General features: G+C 25.2%; 1 protein-coding gene across 2 annotated transcripts in view; it reads right to left on the bottom strand.

Moving 5' to 3' along the window:
* Nucleotides 1-7,653: 7,653 nt before the first annotated feature.
* The window catches only part of LOC117167325 (CD59 glycoprotein), a 26,677-nt gene continuing 14,486 nt past the window's right edge, over nt 7,654-19,844 (bottom strand). Inside the window, exon 4 of one of the 2 annotated variants that reach the window (XM_033352176.1) lies at nt 7,654-8,183. In XM_033352176.1, coding sequence (XP_033208067.1) covers nt 8,079-8,183 — 105 coding nt within the window. In that variant the 3' untranslated portion in view covers nt 7,654-8,078. Of the gene's footprint in view, nt 8,184-8,678; nt 9,474-19,844 lie in introns of those variants that run through there. The other variant, XM_033352185.1, reaches the window with a different exon arrangement.

Genomic DNA, 19,844 nt, shown 5'->3' with positions numbered 1-19,844 from the left:
CTAAACAATCGAATTTTTAACAAAACAGTTAATTTTTTTAACTAGTAGTTCAATTTCCAAATCGATAATTTAACTTTCAACAAAAAAAAACTGAAAAACATAAACAATTAAATTTTCAAGACACGAAAAAAACATCAGTTTTTAACAAAAATAGATTATTTACATTTTCAGTTTAAAACATTAATTTTCAGCAACAAAAAAAAATGAATTTTTTACTGGTTAAATTAACTGAAAACACGAATTTAAAAGAAAATGATTAAATTCTCGGCCAAAATGATGATTTCTAAAAAAGAAGATTAATTTTTTGCTAAAAACCGAAAATTCAATAAATTACATGAATTTTGTACTAAAGTGTTAAATTATCAACAAGAAATTAATTTTTAGCTAGTAGTTAACTTTCTGAATCAATAGTTTAATTTCTAACAAACAAAAAAAAAATCACGAATTTTTTAAGAAAATTATCAAATCCTCAACCCAAATGATGATATTTTATATAAGACCATTATTTTGTGCTAAAGGTACGAATATTCAATAAATTTCAATTGCATGAATATTCCACTAAACAGTTGAATTTCTAAAAACAAAGGTAAATTTTTTGCTAGTAGTTAATTTTCCAAATCAAGAACTTAACTTTTAACAAAATGATTTAATTTTTAAACAAAAAATGGAATAGTTACATTTTCAGTTTAAAAAATTAATTCTCAGCAAAGAGAAAAAATTTTTTTTACAAGTTTAATTAAAACAAAAAAAAACGAAATTGTAACAAAATTGTTGAATCCAGAGCAAAAAAGAAATGTATTTTCAAAACAGAATTATTTTCTACTAAAAAATATTAGTTTTTAAAAAAATAGTTTAATTTTTCACAAAACAATTGAATTCTTCGCCCAAAAATAATTGAATAATAAAAAAAACATAAGTTTTCAAGAAGAAATGGAATAATTACATTTTCAGTTTATAAATTAATTTTCAAGGAAAGATAATAATTTTCTCTCAGTTAAAATGAATTAACAAAACAAATATGAAACAAGATAGTTATATCCAAATACAATAAGATATATTATAAAAAAAGAAGACTAATTTTCTACCAAAATAGTTAAATTATAAAACAAAGAAAGTTTTGAAACAAGAATGGAACAGTTAAATTTTCATTAAAAAAAAAAAAAATTAATTTTGACCATAAAAAAAACAAGCAAGTTTTCGACTTATTTAAATCGAACCAAGCAAGTTGAATTTTCAACAGGAAAATTAATCTTCTACCAAACAGTTAATTTTTTTAATAAATAGTTTAATTTTTAACAAAATAGATGAGTTTTCATTTAAGAGGTTAGGTTTTCTACCCAAACTGGAAAAGTTACGTTTTCAGTTTAAATAATTAATTTTGAAGAAAAAAAATTAATTTCTAGAAAGTGGCTAACTATTCAAATAAATAGTTAATCTTTATCAAAATATTTAAATTTGTTACCAAAATAGTTTAACTATTAATTGAAAAGGATAGAGTTTAAAAGAAAAAGATAAAAGTTACATTTTCAATTTAAAAAAATAATTTTTAATAAAAATAAATTAATTTTATTTCACTGAAAATGAACAAAGAAAGACGAGCTTTCAACAAAATAGTTAAATCTATAGCCAGATAAATGAATTTTCAAAAAAGTGATTAATTTTCTACCCAAAGCGACAAATTTTTAACAAAATTTCAACTAGTTGAATTTAAATGGACAACTAGAATTTTTAACAAAATTATTAAATCCTCAACTAAAATGATTTAAAAAAATTTTGAGCCCTAAGCGGAAGTTACATTATCAGTTCCAAAAATTAATTTTCAAAAAGAAAAAAAACTCACCTATTCAAATTCAAGTAATAAACATGAGTTTTTAAGCAAGTAGTTGATTCCTCAACAAAAATGATGATTTTTCAAAAAAGGTGATTAACTTTCGGCTTAAAAAGATGAATTTTAACCAAAATAGATCAATTTTTCGTCAAAAAATGAAATTTTCTATCAAAAACCAAATAATTGATTTAAAAAAGAAAACAAAAAAAAACATTTTTAACCAAAAACGAAAAAAAAATTTTTCACTTTAAAAAATTAATTTTTAACAACAAAAAAAAACAATTTTCAATTGGTTGAATTCAACTGAAAAACGCGAATTTTTAACAAAATAATTAAACCCTCTACCAAATAATTGAATTTTGCACTAAAAAATACAAGTTTTTAACTAAGAATGGAATAGTTTAATTTTATGTTAAAAAATTAATTTTCAGAAGAAACAAAAACGAATTTTGAACTGGTTAAAAAAAACTAAAAAACGCGAATTTTTAGGAAAATACCATTAACCAAAATAATTCAAACAACAAAATTTGGACCAACAAATGGAAAAGTTACATTTTCAGTTTAAAAAATTATTATTATTATTATTATCCTCAACCAAAATGATTTTTTCTAAAAAGAAAATGAATTTTCGGCTAGAAAAACTAAAAAAATTTGTGATTAAAATTTTACAAAATATGCAACATCATCTAACAAAACTAACGGTATTTATAGAATTTTAATGAATGGCCACTAAATAATTATAGTGATTTTCATTCTGCGCATAGCGTAAATTAGATACTGAAAGTTTCAAACACTTCGGGAGTCGAATGAATTTTCAGAAAATTAAAATTAACGGCCACCCAAACTTTTTCTTAGGATTTAAGGAAGTTTTTTGGAAAATATTAAGCAATTATGTTCTATAGTTTAAAAGTTACAATTGATTTAAGGGGGGCGACCCATGTAACAACCCAAAAATAAGGGTATATTTTGTGATTTGTTTGGGGATGAAAAATATAACGAATTTTTCCAAAAATTTTTACGTTATTAACGAACTTTTGAACTACAAAAAAATGTTTCAGCCATAGTCATAAAATGTTTAATTATAAGGGCGGATGTCCAACATGTTCAGCCGGGAGATGCGAAATTGCCGACACTACAGTTTCTCTCAAATTCGGCTGACACGAAAAACAAAAAGTTTCTTGAAGTTTATATTCATAGTCCCTTTGTGAACCAAAAGAGGTTTGAGAAATAATAATTTTCGACAAAATGGTGGCCGTTGCAACCAAAAGGTTGACTTTTACCAAAAATGTGCATGAAATTGTTTGAACAATAATTTTTTTGCAGTTAAGAGTGGTTCACAAAAAGATAATAATTTCAGTTATATCTATATGCAAGGAGAACTCAATCGGTCAAATACTTTTGGAGTTATCTTGCCGGCATTGTTGAAAAACGTGAAACCGAGAAAAACGCGTTTTTAAAGATTTACATAGTTATTGAAAATTGTTGAAAAAAATAATGTTTTTGGTTTCTTGTGAATTTTTTCTTTATCGGCCATTCCAGTGGCATACATCGGCTGAAAATATTTCGGAGCAGATTAGGCGTGGCCTCGACTCCACCACGCTCCGGCTGGTCAGCGCGTGGCGCCTTATAGGGGATAAAGAAGGCAACTGCGACTACGAAACTTTTGCAGCATGTTTTTGGGATGTCAAGCTTCCATTTATGCAAAAAAAATCATTTTTTGAATTTTTGTACAGGGCAGCGCTGAGATCTGTAATCAATTGTGACTTTAAAACTATAGAACATAATTGCCTGATATTCTCCAAAAAACTTTTTTGAATCATAACAAAAGTTTTGGTCACTGTTAATACAAAATTCCTTTTATTGTAGAACTTATGGCGAGTTGAGCACAAAAAATTCGTATTATGCGATTGCAGAAAAAAGTTACATTTTCTTGATTATTTGGAAAACCAATAAAAACGTCACATTTATTTATAAGACTGAAAATATGCGCAATAAAATTTTCTATTGGGATGTATTATTAAAAAATTGAAATTTGAGCAGAAAAAATATGTCCCAGAGGCCAAATGAAACGAGGGCGTTTGGGGAATAACCCCTTTTGGTCGCCAGCTCAATTTTTAATTAACAATGGAGAAGTTACATTTTCAGTTTAAAATATGAATTCCTAAAAAAGAATGCTCGACTCGTTGAATCCTCGAACAAAATTATGATTTTTCAATAAAAAAAAAAATTCTAATCAAAAAGAAGAATTTTCACTAATATATATGAATTTTCCAACAAACAATGAAATTTTAAAGAACAAAAAACACAATTCTTAAAAAAAATGGAATAATTACATTTTCAGTTTTAAACAATAACTTAAAAAAAAACCTACTAATTTTCAACTGATGAATAAAAAATAATAAATAATAAAAAAAGATTAATTGCCTACCCAAAAAGACAAATTTTCAACAAAATACATGAAATTTCCACAAAACAGTTGAATTTTTAAACCGAAACTATGAATTTCCAACAAAAAAAAGTTAAATTTCTACGAAGTGTATTTAATTTGAAAAAAATAGTTTAATTTTTAACCCTATAGTTAAATTTTCTACCAAAATAGTATAATTTTCACCAAAAAGATGAATTTTTAATCAAATGGTTAAATGTTTAAAAATAACAGAACCATTTCTAATTAAAAATGTAAGTTTTCAACCAGTAATAAAATAGTTACACTTGCAGATGAAAAAATCCGTTACAATTTAAATTAAATGTAAAATTAAATTTTATCATATTTTTAAAAAATTATTGTATCAATAAATGTGATTTCGAAAAAATTCTTTTACTACAATTTTTACTATAGTGTGATTTTCCAAAAACTTGTATCACAGAAAGTTCTGTAGATTTCTATATTTAAACAAAAATGTTTTTCAAACAAATTTTTAAAACTGACATTTTCCATACAAAATGTTCGAGAAAAATGTTTACATCAAATGCACGTTTTTATATAATTTAACATTAAGAATTCTTTAGCGTTTTTGTAATTGTACCAAAACCTGTAGAATAACTGCGTTCAAAACAGTGAACTTCCAACTGTAAAAAGTGAAAGCACCGCATTAAATGTAGTGTTTTTACAAAATTTGGGGAATTCGCGTCTCTGAACGTAGGAAATAATTTGAGTAAAATTATTCCCTACTTTCAGAGACGCGAATTCCCAAAATTTTGTAAAAGCACTACATTTAATGTGGTATTTTTACTTTTTACAGTTGGAAGTTTACTATTTTGAACGCAGTTATTTTACAGGTTTTTGTACAATTAAAAAAACGCAGTGGATATTTATAAAACATTTTTTTTTACAATGCAGTTTCTGATAAAAAGCGTTAACATCCCTGGCGGACCGAAAGGAGCCTCTACAAAGTACCCTTAAAGACCTCAGTGAGTGCCCCTTCGGTTCCTCCTTAAAAAACTAAAAAAAAGCAGCAAGATCACCTTTTAAATGGTTGAAATTCGGATTCTGCGTTAAATTTTGATTTCAAACTCACGGAGTAATCGCAATACTTTTTCTTGCAGCGTTAAAAATTTAAAAAAATGTCATTACCTTTTGCTGAAGGGGACTGCAAGCGCATCCGTAATAACTCAAGTCATTGGTGTCAGAACGAGGATATCTCTGGCATGCGCAGTAGTTATTCTTGTGTATTTTTAGGTTATGTAATGCCATGTGTCAATTTAAAAATACACATAATCACTACTGCGCATGACAGAGATATCCGCATTCTGACACCGACTCAAGTAGTATGTTGCGCGCGAAGTTTAAATATAAAATTCAAAATTGGCGAATAAATGTGAATAAATATATGTAATAATTTATATGTCTAATTTTACACAAATTTAATACCTTCTCCAATATGAATAATATGAAAAATGAGAATTTAAACTAATAATTCACCTTTAGTCCTGAGATCTCTTCTCCTAACCTCAAGGGCACTGCTTGACTGCTTTCACTTGCATCGCAGCGTTGTTGCCTGAGGTTTACACTGCGTGGCGCTAGCACCCAGAGACAATGTTTAGTTACTGACGGAACGCTTACTAAAATCTACTAAAAGAAGATGCACTTGAATTCGCCTTCGGCCCATGTAAATGACACGTATTTTATTTTGCAATTTTTAACGCGGCATCTACAAAGTACCCGTAAGGACCTCATTGGGTCCCCATTCGGTTCCTCTTTAAAAAACTCGAAAAAACAGCAAAATCAACTTTTAAAATTCGAATTTTACGTTAAAATTCCCTATAGAAGGTCACGGAATAATCGCAATATTTTTTTTGCAACGGTAAAAAGTTAAAAAAAAAAGACGTATAACGCCTGTTGACTGCTACTTACAGGCGATGCGTTTGAAGTGTAGCAGTCAACAGGTGTTATACGTCTCATTTTTTTTTTGAACTTTTTATCGTTGCAAAAAAAAAAACTATTGCGAGTATTGCGTGACCTTCTATAGGGAATTTTAATATAGAATCCAAATTTCAACAATTTAAAAGTCGATCTTTCTGTTTTTTAGAGTTTTTAAAAAAGGAACCGAATGGGGTCTTTACGGGTACTTTGTAGAGGCCCCATTCGGTTCCTTCGGTCCACCAGGGAGTTCTAGAACGCTGTGACAACCGCTCTGTAACATTCCTCGAACTTTGGTACGCTGCATTGTAAAAAATCTAGGACAAGTCTATAACAGTTCTAGAACGCTGTAACGATGATCGCTCTGTAACATTTCTAGAACTTTGGTACGCTGCATTGTAAAAAATTTAGGACAATTCTATAACACTGTGACAACCGCTCTGTAACATTTCTAGAACTTTGGCACGCTGCATTGTAAAGAATATAGAATTCTATAACAATTCTAGAACGCTATAACATTTCTAGAACTTTGGTACGCTGCATTGTAAAAAATCTAGGTTAATTCTATAACAGTTCTAGACCGCTGTGACAACCGCTCTGTAACATTTCTAGAACTTTGGGACGCTGCATTGTAAAAAATCTAGGACAATTCTATAACCGTTCTAGAATTGTTCTTTATCAAATATGGAACAATGTTATGTACCCCTCACAGAAATAGTATATCCCGAGATATTCGATTTGACCCCATTTATATCCTGGGTTATTCCAGGGATAACCCGTCGGAATGTTCTGCGAGGCGGAAAATTTGATATCCCCAAGAATATATTTGGATCCGGGATAGCGCGTAGGCAGTCCCGACTAATAAAAATGATACGTCCGAGATATCCACATCAGGGATATTCGCAAATACCAGCTCGACCATAGTATTAGCGAACTAATCTTTGTTCCTAATTTGTTCTAGAACACACTTATAAGAGTGTTCTAGAACTTCGATATAAGACTGTTACGGCACAGTTCTAAAATAAACCTGAAACAAATATTATAGAGCGTCAGTGATCAGTTTGTTCTAGAACAGTGCTGTCACAATTTTGTCACAGTGTTCTAGAACACTGTTTACCTTTTTGTTCTAAAATAGTTCTGTCACCATCTTGTAACAACTGTTATAGAACACAGTTCCTTTTTTGATGTGGAACAGTTATGGGGTCTTTAAGGGTACTTTGTAGACGATCATTTCGGTCCGCCATTGTTGTAGGAAATTAACATATTTCCTGATTTTCTTAAATTACCTGACCTGTAGCAACTCTGTAATTAAAAAAAAAAAAAATGTGCCCACAAAATTATCGAAATAAAATGTATTTGACAGACAGAAATCTAAGGAATGGTGTAGGGTTTCAAAAATAGCAGTTACGCTATATATAAAATATTTTTATTTTTTACATGAATCCCTATATGACATGCACAATAATTCAATGCTTATTACTTTAAATTTCTACATAATAAACACAATTTTTATTACTTTTTTAATATTAACAATATATTCAATAATAACTAAATTTTCTATTATTTCCGGAGACTTTTACAAAAATAGCATTTACGCAATATATAAAATATTTGTACTTTTATCTTTCTCTTTGAATTTCTATGCGACATACATAATAATCATACACACTTCTAGTCAAAGAATAGTACCACTTGGTATTTAAAAAATGTTTATTGTTCGCATTTATGGAGTAATCTTATATACAATTAACTCTGCTGAAAAAGCAAATCTTACCTACTGGACGGAAAAATTATGCATTTTGCATATTAAAATTGTATAAACAATACATGATTGTCACTTATATATATATATAAAAAACGGTCTTATCGTGAATTTGTTTATTAAAATAATTATAACAGGTTGGCCACTTTCTTTTTCAATTTTCGTCTCCCGGTTTTCTCCCGATTCTCCCGGTAAATGGTCGTCATTTCTCCCGCTTCATGAAAAAATTTATTCTGCAAAATCCACAGTTTTTTCACATATATTATCAATTGCGGAAGTCGATAAATATCAGCAAACCTTTTTGCAAGAAATTTGTTACTAGCAGTAAATGCATGCGCGCAAATCGCGCGTTTCTGTCTCTGAATTTTTATTTACCAAAATTAAAATATACAAATTTAAAAATCCATTATTAAAACAATTTTTTAATATAAGGATTTATATATATTTGAAGAGATAATGAATAATTATTCATTTAAAATTGCATGCGCCTGAAATTAGAATAATATGACAATGTCAAAACGTTAAAAATTGAATATTTTAAGATTCAAATTTTCGAAATTGGTCCATTTAAAATTCAGAGGTATAGGAATTGTATTCTTTATAAATAAAAGCGTTCAAAATTAAATAATGAAAGATTGACAACTTTTAAATTTGAACAATTTGAATGCCAAGCGACATTTAAAGATGAGAAAAAAATTTAGTCACCAAAAATTGTGATATTGAAACGTTTTTATACTCAAACCCTTTAAAATAAAAAATGCAGTATCGTTTTTTATTTTTTTACTCAATTTTTAAGTTTTTAATTTCCAATCTTCTTTCAGAGTTTATATTCATTCTAGAAACTTTCCAATATAAAATATTTTTCAATTTGGAATTTTTGGTACTAAAAAATGTGATTTTTGAAGATCAAAAGTCACCTTTTAAAGTTGGGAACTTAAAAAAAATTTTAATGCGCGAATTATTAAATACGGGGGATCCCCCGATATAATATTTCTCTCCCGACTTACTCCCGATTTTCTCGGATCGGTGGCCACCCTGGTTATAAACATTAAAAAATCGACGTTTAACTTACTTTTTAATATCAAGCTAATATCAATACTTTATTGTTAAGCTACTTGAGATCTGGAGTGCTTCTCTATAGGCAGAAATAAAATTACGGTAAATTCGCCAATATAAAAAATTCGCAGAAATATAAACTTTTTCTATCGGAGGCCTTAATTGGACACTTTCGATACATCATTGTTGAGATTCATAGATATTTTTACTTTTATATTCTTATTAAATGCAGAAGACATAAATCTTGTTCACCAGTTTGTTTATAACAATTTGCAAACAATTGTATTTATTAATACTGTTTTTTCTGGCGAATCTAAAATTTTTAACAGACATTCCTGTTAATCAAGAGTGGTCACATCCTAACAAAAAAGTATTTATTAGGTGTATATTCTCAATACAGCAGAAGGAAGAATGAAGCTGATGAGAATAAGAGCTGTGCTTGAAATTCGTGCTTCCTCAGCTCCGGACTGAAAAAATTACGTGTATTATACATTACTTGGTCAAGTTTTTTTCAGTTTTACTTAAATTTATGCCGTTTATTCTAAACATCATTTAACACAGCAGAGAAAAACATTGCAAAATAAATTAATTTTGAAAAAATACCTTAGTTTTTCACTAAAAAATGTCAATTTTTTACCAAAAATAGAATAGTTAAACTTACAGTTGAAAATATTTATTGTAAAGAAACAATAAACTGATTTTAAACAAAATGGTTCAATTTTCAAGCAAAGAAAAATCAATATTCAACTGATATTATAAATATTTAACTGGAGCATTTGAATTTTTAACCAAAACGATAAATTTTTAAACAACGAGATTAATTTTCAAATAAAAAGATTAATTTTCTACCAAAAAATACAATTTTTTGACAAGATAAATTAATTTCTAATGAAATAGTTAAATTTCGAACTAAAAAAAGTCATAATTTTCAACTTAAAATAGAATAGTAACATTTTCGGTTAAAGAAATTAATTTAAAACCCAACATAAGAGCTTTCAACTAAAGCAATGAACCTTTAACTGAAATAATTCAATTTCAAGTTAAAAAATTAATTTTTAACTAGATAGATTAATTTTCAACTACAAATATGAATTTTTCAATTAGGCTAAGTTAAAATTTCATTTTACAAAATTACTTTCAACAACAAAAGAACTAATTTGTAACAACAAAATTAAATTTCAAATAAATAGTTACATTTTTAAACGATGTGATGAATTTTTAAAATGAAATTCAAAATATGTAATGAAATTTGAAAGTAGAAGATTCATTTTTTAATCTTAACGAAATAGTTTAATTTTTAATCAAAGAAGACGAATTTCCGATCAAGCCGTTAAATGTTGAACTAAAAAATAATTATTTTCAACCAAAAATAAAAAGCTAACATTTTTATTTAAAAAAATTAATTTTAAGCAAATAAAAAAAGTAACTTTCAAAATATTTAAATTTTCAAACAAAGTGATAGATTTGCAAATAAAATTAAAAATATGTAACTATAAATGTTGAATTTTAAACCAAAACGAAGAAATTTTTAACTCAAATTATGAATCTGTACCTCGAATAATTGAATTTTTGACCAGAAAAATTAATTTTCAAATAAGAAGATTAATTTCTTCCAAAAAAGACGAATTTTCAAGTAAAAAACATAATTTTTCAACCAAATATTGAATAATTAAATTTTTAGTCAAAAAATAAATGTTTAACTAAAGAGATTAATTTTTAGGTAAAATTATGGAATAATCAACTGCAACAATAGTTTCATTTTCAGTTGAAAAAATTATAATTTGAAACCAAAAGTCATCCAAAGAAAAAATAAATTTTCACTTAAAACTATCAATCTTCAATAAAAAAATTAACTTTTAACAAAAGAGTTTAACTTTCAACCATATAATTTTATTTGCAAACTAAAAGTCCAATTTTTAACTAAAATGATAAATATTTCACTGGAATATTTGAATTTTTAACCGAAAAGAAGAATTTTTAAACAAGAAGATTAAATCTCAAAGAAAGACACCATTTTTTTTTACCAAAAAACTAGATTTTTTTAGTTGAATTTTCAATTCAAATTAACAAAATACAGAAATTTTTAACGAAACTGTTGACGAATTTCCAACCAAATAGTAAAATTTTGTACGAAAAAATAATCATTTTTAGCTGAAAATGAAATAGTAACATTTTTAGTTAAAAAAATTAATTTTAAACTGGAAAAATGCATTTTTAACTGAAATGATAAATCTTTAACTAGAATAATTGAATTTTTGACCAAAAAAATACATATTCAACCAAATATTAAATAATTAAATTTTTAGTCAAAAAATGAATTTTTAAGTAAAATGATGGAATATTAAACTGCAATAATAATTTTCCATTAAACAGCGAATTTTTTTAAACAAAAAAATGATAAATATTTGCCTGGAATACTTGAATTTTTAACAGAAAAGAAGAATTATTAATGAAGAAGATTAATTCTCGAAGAAAAAGCTAATTTTCTGCATACAAAAAGCAAATTTTTTTTTAAATATGTGTATTTTCAACGAAATTGTTAAATTTTTAATTTTCAACAAGATGCATTAATTTTTGACGAAATGGTTGAATTTTTATTTAATGAAGAGAAATTTCTAACCAAATAGTTGAATTTTGTACAGAAAAAAATAATAATTTTAAATAAAAAATAGAATGGTAACATTTTTAGTTAAACAAATTAATTTTAAACGAAGAAGATTAATTTCTACGAAAAAAAACGAATTTTAAACAAAAAAATATAAATTTGCAACCAAATATTAAATAATTCAATTTTAGTAAGTAAAAATCAAACTGATACATAATTAAATGCAATATTTGAATTTTTAAACCAAAAAGATAAATTTTTAAACAAAAAGATTAATTAAAAATAAGAAAATTAATTTTTTATCAAAAATACAATTTTTCTAGAAAATACATTAATTTTCAACGAAAAAGTTTAATTTTTAATTAAATAAGACAAATTTCCAAACAAATAGTATAATTTTCAAACCAAATTTAAATAAAATTATAAATATTTAATTAAAAGACTCGAATTTTTAACCAAAAACATGTAATTTTAAACTATTAAATTAATTTTCAAACAAAAAGACTAATTTTCAATCAAAGAATACAATTTTCCAACAAAATACATGAATTTGAACGAAATAATAGAATTTTCATTCAAAGGAGACAAATTTCCCACCAAATAATTGAATTTTGAATTAAAAAAAAATCATTTTCATATTAGCTGACGAATGTTCAACTAAAATTATGAATCCGCAACTGGAATAGCTGAATTTGTAAACAAACAAAAATAAAATTTTAAACTAAAATAATGAATCTTTAACTGAAATAATAGAACTTTCAACAACAAAATTTTACTAAAAAAGATAAATTGTCAATCCAAACTTAAATAATTAAGTTTTAAGTTAATAAAACGAAAGTTCATCCAACAAATACGAATTTTCTACTAAAAAATATAATTTTTCAACCAAAAAATTCGTTTTTAGGTAAAATTATAAAATATTCAACTGGAATAGTTTTTTTATTTTCAATTTGAGAAAAAAATTATTTATAAACAAAAACGAAACAAATTTTTAATAAAGTAGCTTATTTTCCAACCAAAGAAATGAATTTTCAATTAAAATTATGAATCTTCAATGAAAAAATTAATTTTCATCGAAAGAATTAATTAATCAATTTTCAATTGTAAAATAACACATATTCTAAAAACAAAAATTAATTTTTAACAAAAGAGTTTAGTTTTGAAACGCAAGTAGTTGAATTTTCAAGAAAAAAAGGTAAATTCCGAGCGGAAAATGTAAAAAAAAATTATATTATAATTAAGAAATATTTTCCTTTCGAAATTTTAAAACAAATAGTTGAATTTTCCAATAAAAAATATCAATTTTCAACAAAAATGGAAATGTTAAACTTTCGGTTAAAAAAATTAGTTAGAATACCGCAAAATACAATTTGAAAAACATAATTTTTTAACGAAATAGTTGAATTTTTAATTAAAGGAGATAAATTTTCAACGAAATAGTTATTAAATTTTTAACGAAAAAATCCATTTTTAACCTAACTCATACATTTTCAACCTAAAAGATGAATTTTCAACTAAAATGGTAAATATTAAACTGGAATACTTGAATTTGTAACCGACAAGAATAATTTTTTGACAAGAAGATTAACTTTTAAAAAAATATAATTTTCAATATTCAAGTGAAATAGTTAATTTTTCAGTTAAAAAAATTATATTAAAAAAATATATATAAATAACTACAGAAAATAGTTACATTTGCAAACAAAGTTATTAAAATTCAATTAAGATTTTAAATCTTTGACTAGAATAGTTTAATTTCAAACCAGAAAGATCAATTTTTATTAAACTTTGAACTGCAATTTTGTGATAAACAGATTAATTTTCTATAAGAAATACGAGTTTTCCACAAGGTACATAAATTTTCAAACAAATAGTTGAACTTTTAAGTAAAAAATGTCAAATGCAGCCAAATATTTTTGATGTCATCAAAACAAAAAGATAAATTTATAATTTAAGATCGAACAGAAATATATTTCTGTATGAAAAAATTTTTATTCTGAAAAATCATGAAAAATATTGAAAATTAAAAAAGAGACTTCCAAACTACCTAACTTTTCAAGACTAAAATAACAATTGATAAGAGAGAAAGCAAATAAATTTTCAGCCAGAAAGAGAATAGTCAAATTTTCTCTCAAAAATCTAATTATTCACACAAAAAGAACGTATTTTTAGCAAAATTATTAAATTTTTTACTGGAATAATTCAATTTTTAAATAAAGAAAATTGATTTTCAACAAAGTAGTTAAATTTTCGACCAGAGATGAATTTTTTATTAAAATGAGAAATCTTTATTATGCAACCAGTGGAAAAAGTCCTTCTCACCCTTGAAAATGTATGTAAATTTTCGGTAACTTCTGGTAATTTTACAGGTAAATATGATAACTTTACCATAAATTAGTCAAAATTAAATTTCAAACATTTTGATAAATTTCCAGAAATTTATGAAACTTTTTGGTAATTAATGGTAATATTACAGGTAATTTATAGTAACTTAAGATGATTTACCTCAAATTTAATTTATTAGTTATCGGAAATTTATGGAAATTTTCGGTCATTTATATTAATAAATTTTACAAGTACATATGATCAATCACCATAAACGAGCTAAAATTTAATTTTGAAGACTTTTATAAATTTACGGAAATTTATCATTTTTTTTGGTAATTAATGGTAATATTACAGGTAATATATGAATTGCCGAAAATTCAATTAAAATTTAGAATATTTAAATGAGATAAAAATCCACCTCGAAAACCTTTTTTTTATATAAAAATTAAATTTTCAACATTTTTATAAATTTCCGGAAATTTATTAAATTTGTTGGTAATATTACAGTTAATTTACGGTAGGTAAGCATAAATTTCCCAAAATTCAATTTAAAAATGTCTATAAATTTAAAGAAATTTATGTAAAATTTTCGGTAATTTCTGGTTCTGTTTACAGGTAAATATGGTTCCCTTACCATAAATTACCCAAAATTCAATTTTTAATATTTTTATAAAATTCTGGAAATTTATTATATTTGTTGATAATTAATGGTAATATTACAGGTAATTTATGGTAAATTAAGATAATTTGCCCAACATTTAATTTAAGAATGTATAATTTTTCGGAAATTTTCGGTCATTTATATTAATTTTACAAGGGAATATGGTAAATTACCACAAATTACCCAAAATTAAATTTTTTTAATTTTTTATAAAATTTCGGAAATTCCTGACACTTTTTGGTATTTAATGGGAATATTACAGGTAATTTTTGGCAGCTTACCATGAATTGCCCAAAATTCAATTTGAACATGTCTATAAACTTCAGGAAATTTATGGAAATTGCCAGCCTATTATGGTAATTTTGCGAGTAATTATAGTTACTTTATCATAAATTTCCCAAAATTTAATTTTGAAACTTTTTCTAAATTTCCGCAGATTTTTATTAATTAATGGTAATATTACAGGTAGTTTAAGGTAACATACCATAAATTACTAAAAAATGAATTTTGAACTTTTATAATAAATTTTAGGAAAATTATGAAATTTGTGAATAATTTTTGGAAATATTACAGGTAATTTATGAAAACTTAAGATAATTTTCCCAAAATTTAATTTAAAAATGTCTATAAATTTTCGAAATTTTTTGCAAATTTCCCGCCATGTATGGTAGTTTTACGGGTAAATATGCTAAATTGCCATAAATTAGCTAAAATTAAATTTTTAGGAGTTTTATTAATTTTCGGACACTTATGAATTTTTTTGGTAACTTATGGCAATATTACAGACAATTTGTTGTAACATACCATAAACTACCCAAAATTCAATTTTGAACTTTTTGATAAATTTCCGGGAAATCATGAAATTTTTGGGTAATTTATGGTAACTTACCATGAATTGCCAAAAATTTAATATAAAAATGTCTATATTTTCAGAAATTAATTGGAAATTCCCGGCCAATTATAGTACTTTTACAAATAAATACTGTAACTTTATCATAAATTACCCAAAATTAAATTTAAAACATGTATCTAAATTTGCGGAAATTCATGGGTAATATTACAGGTAATTTATCATAAATTGCCAAAAATTCAATTTAAAAATGTCTAAGTTTCTGGAATTTTTCGGTCATTTATGGTAATTTTACAAGCAACTATGGTAAATTACCATAAATTAGCCACAATTTTATTTTAAACACTTTTACAAATTTCCGGAAATTTATGCATTGGGGGGGGGGGTAATTTATGGTAATTTACCACACATTTCTATAAATTCAAGTTAAAAATGTCTATAAATTTCCGGTAATTTATAGTTATATTACAGGTAAATATGGTAACTTTACCATAAATTACCCAAAATTAGATACTAAACATTTTTATAAATTTCCGGAAATTATAGAAAATTTTTTTGGCAATGTTACATATTCTTTTAATAAATTTTCGGAAACTTTTGGTAATTTGATCAATTATATATGGTAACTTTCCATAAATTACCGTAAAATTCTATATCTACAACCAAAATTTCCTTACAGTTTTTACAGTGAATGGGCAGATTATCGCAAAATGCGAGCTCATAGGTGTATAATTTTAATTATTCAACTCTGACATCACTTTTTACTCCCTCGGGAGTAAAAAGTAAAAGCTCTAGCCCCGCTTCATAGACGCCTAGAAAGGGCTGAAATCATGCATTTGTCATAAAAACACACTTTTATACCCTACTACGACTGTAGATCACTGACACACTCACACACACGATGGCTTGAGGCAAATTGAAAGAGGGTTTTGACACTTAGCGCCCTCGATGGTCATTCAGTGAAGTAAGTGAAGCGAGCGCGAAATTCGAAATGTATAGTTTATGAGAACAAAAGAAGGAGCATATTTTATGCATTAGAAGAATATAATTGATATGTTCTACATAAAGTTTCATGTTTTAATATTCCCATTGTCATCGAAAACGATTTTTTTTTTATAGTAATTTTTTAATTCAATTTAATTTGAAATTGATAATCAATGTCCTTTATGAAAATTGAACAACTTTAAATCCAAATTTATTGGTTCTACCTTACATTTGATCTTTTTCGATGAAAATTTATTGTAGGTTAAGTTTACAGTAGACGGCAAATTTAATGTATCGCGTGAATCTTTATTTGATGCATGAGTCAATTTTGAGATTATGATTTTCAGGTGTATATATAATATGCAGAATGGATATTATTACTATTATAAATATTATTCATGTTAATATTATAATTATAAATTATTATATCAATAATAATGACTGGTTGACCATTTATTATTAACATTAGTTCAACTTTTAACTAAAACAATTAGTTTTCTGCCACAAAAATAAATTTTGAAGAAAATACATAAATTAGAAAAAAAATGGTTAAAACTGTTTTAAACAAAATAGTTAAATTTTTATCCAAAAGGCTGAACTGTATACTAAATAAAGGAATTTTTCACAAAAGAAATTTATTTTCCACCAAGACTAATTTTGTATAAAAAAATCAATTTATCATCATAATTAAATTTTCGACAAAAAGATGAATTTTCAACTAAGAAAGACGAGTATTCAATAAAATACAAATATTTTCTACTATAATAGATCACTTTCCAATTAACCATATACTATTTGAATTTGTAGTTTTAAAAAATTAATTTTTAACCAAAAACAAAAAGAATTTTCTACAAAATAGTTAAATTTTCAGAAAACAAATTTTTCCAACTAAATTTATGAATCACCATCCAAAAAAACTAAATTTTTAACAAGGTAGTGCCACCTTCAACCAGGAAATATTTTTAAAAAATCGTTAAAATTCTTTGAAATCGATTGAAATTATTGAAATGAAATTAAAATTCCTTGGAATGTTTTAAAATATCCTAAAATATTTTAAATCCTTTAAAATCTATTGAAGTTTTTCAAAGCTCTTGAAAATTCCTTACAATTTTAAAAATACACTAAAATATTTCAAATCCTTTAAAATCTCATATTAAATTACTGTAATAAATTGAAAATTCATTGGAAACTTTTAAAATTCTCTCAAATTTTTCAAATTCTTCGAAATATTTTGAAATACCTAGAACTTTTTTTTTAAGATTTCTAAAGTACTTTGGAATTTTTTAAAATGATCGTTCTAATTTTTTTGAATTCTTTGAAATTCTTTGAAATTATAAAAAATAAATGGAAAATTCATTGACATCTTTTAAAACATCCTCAAATATTTAAAACTTAAAATGCGATTTCGAAAATATTATAAAAATTTAATTGTAGGATCTAAACCTATATTTTGTTGTGAGCAAATTTTAACCAATATTTTGTTTATTTACGATGTGTTAATTAGCATTACAGTCCTGAAACTCATTTCACAGTTTCTTTTAACTTTTAGATTTTAGAAATATTATTATTTCGTTCTGATCGAGGACAATATAATACTTAGAAATTTTCAACTAAACAAATATTGTAAAAATTAAGTGTTTTATTATTTAGTTTAAAAGCCGTAAAATATTATTTTCCAATTTAAAATATGAGACAAATATATATTTTTTTTCATCAATTATTTTTTTCACGAACTCAAGCGAATTATGAAAAAAATTACAAAAATTTCATTTCAAAAAGTTGTATCTCCAATTCTTTAGAGTAAGTTGAAAATTTCTCCAAACTGCCAAAACAACGTTAATTTAAAAAAAAAAACAACTGAAAAATGTATTTTACGAAAAAAGGCCAACTTTAATTTTCCCTCGAGATTTTTTAGATTAATAGTAATATGAAGGAGATCCTGTGAATTTTGTTCTAGCTGAACTAAGTAGGAAAATTCCAAAATTTTAAATTTCTGACACTTGATAATCAGAATTTTGGAAAGGCCACGGTTTCTAAAGACCAAAGTTTTCTAAATTTTTGTCTAAAACTTTAAAAAATTTCTAGAAGTTTCAAAAGATTTTAAGAATTTTAAATATTTGAGGATGTTTTAAAAGATGTCAAGGAATTTTCAATTTATTTTGATAATTTAAAGGAATTTCAAAGAATTAAAAAAATCCCAAAGTACTTTAGAAATCTTAAAAAAAAGTTCTAGGTATTTCAGAAGATTTTGAAGGATTTGAAATATTTCAGGATATTTTTTAAATTTCAAAAGCTTGGTATAGTAAAAATAGAAGTAAAATAAATTTTGAACCAAGAAGAAGCTAATTTCGAAATATTTATACGTGAAAAATTACATGAAAACATTTAAATAAAATAAAAAATTACTACACATAAAATTGTTTTCAATAAAAATTGGAATAGTTGGATTTTCACTTATAAAATTGAATTTTCGGTTAAGAAAATAAATTTTCATATAAAAACTTATTTCCTGCCGAAGAGATTAATTTTTCGCATCGAGAAACAAAGATTTTTCACAAAATACATGAAATGTCAAACGAATATTTGAATTTCTAAAGAAATTCTCCGTCTACCATAAACATAATCTACAATACATGTCCATCGAAAAAGATCAAATTTAAGGTAGAATATATAAATATCGATTTAAAGTTGTTCAATCTTCATAAAGCATATTAACTTTTAATTTAAAATTAAATTAAATTTAAAAATTACTATAAAAAAAAAGGTTTTCAATAAAAATTAGAATAGTAAGATTTTCAGTTGTAAAAATGAATTTTTGGTTAAGAAAATGAATTTTCATCTAAAATTTATTTTCCGCCGAAAAGGTTACTTTTTCTCACCGAGAAACAAAAACTAATCACAAAATACATAAAATGTCAACCGAATATTTGACTTTCTAAAGAAATTTGCCATCTACTGTAAACTTAACCTACAATAAATTTTTATCAAAAAAGATTAAATGTAAGGTAGAATCAATAAATTCGGATTTAAAGTTGTTCAATTTTCATAAAGGACATTAATTATCAATTTAAAATTAAATTAAATTTAAAAATTACTATTAAAAAATTGTTTTCGATGAAAGTGGGAATATCAAAACATAAAACTTTATGTAGAACATATCAATTATATTCTTCTAATGAATAAAATATGTTCCTTTTTTTGGTTCTCATAAACTACACATTTCGAATTTCGCGCTCGTTTCACTTACTTCACTGGATGACCATCGAGGGCGCTCAGTGTCAAAACCCTCTTTCAATTTGCCTCAAACAAAAGATATTATAAACGTAGATGCGGTGCGAGCTTAGTTACCCGCCATAAATGTAGACGGCGCGTCCGGCGAAAAAAGTCACTTCCCCTCTACCCACCGCTCC

Source organism: Belonocnema kinseyi, chromosome 1, assembly GCF_010883055.1.
Source record: "Belonocnema kinseyi isolate 2016_QV_RU_SX_M_011 chromosome 1, B_treatae_v1, whole genome shotgun sequence".
In the NCBI taxonomy this organism is placed as follows: domain Eukaryota; kingdom Metazoa; phylum Arthropoda; class Insecta; order Hymenoptera; family Cynipidae; genus Belonocnema; species Belonocnema kinseyi.
Note: the sequence above shows the minus strand (reverse complement) of the source record. Positions and strands in the feature narration are given on the sequence as shown.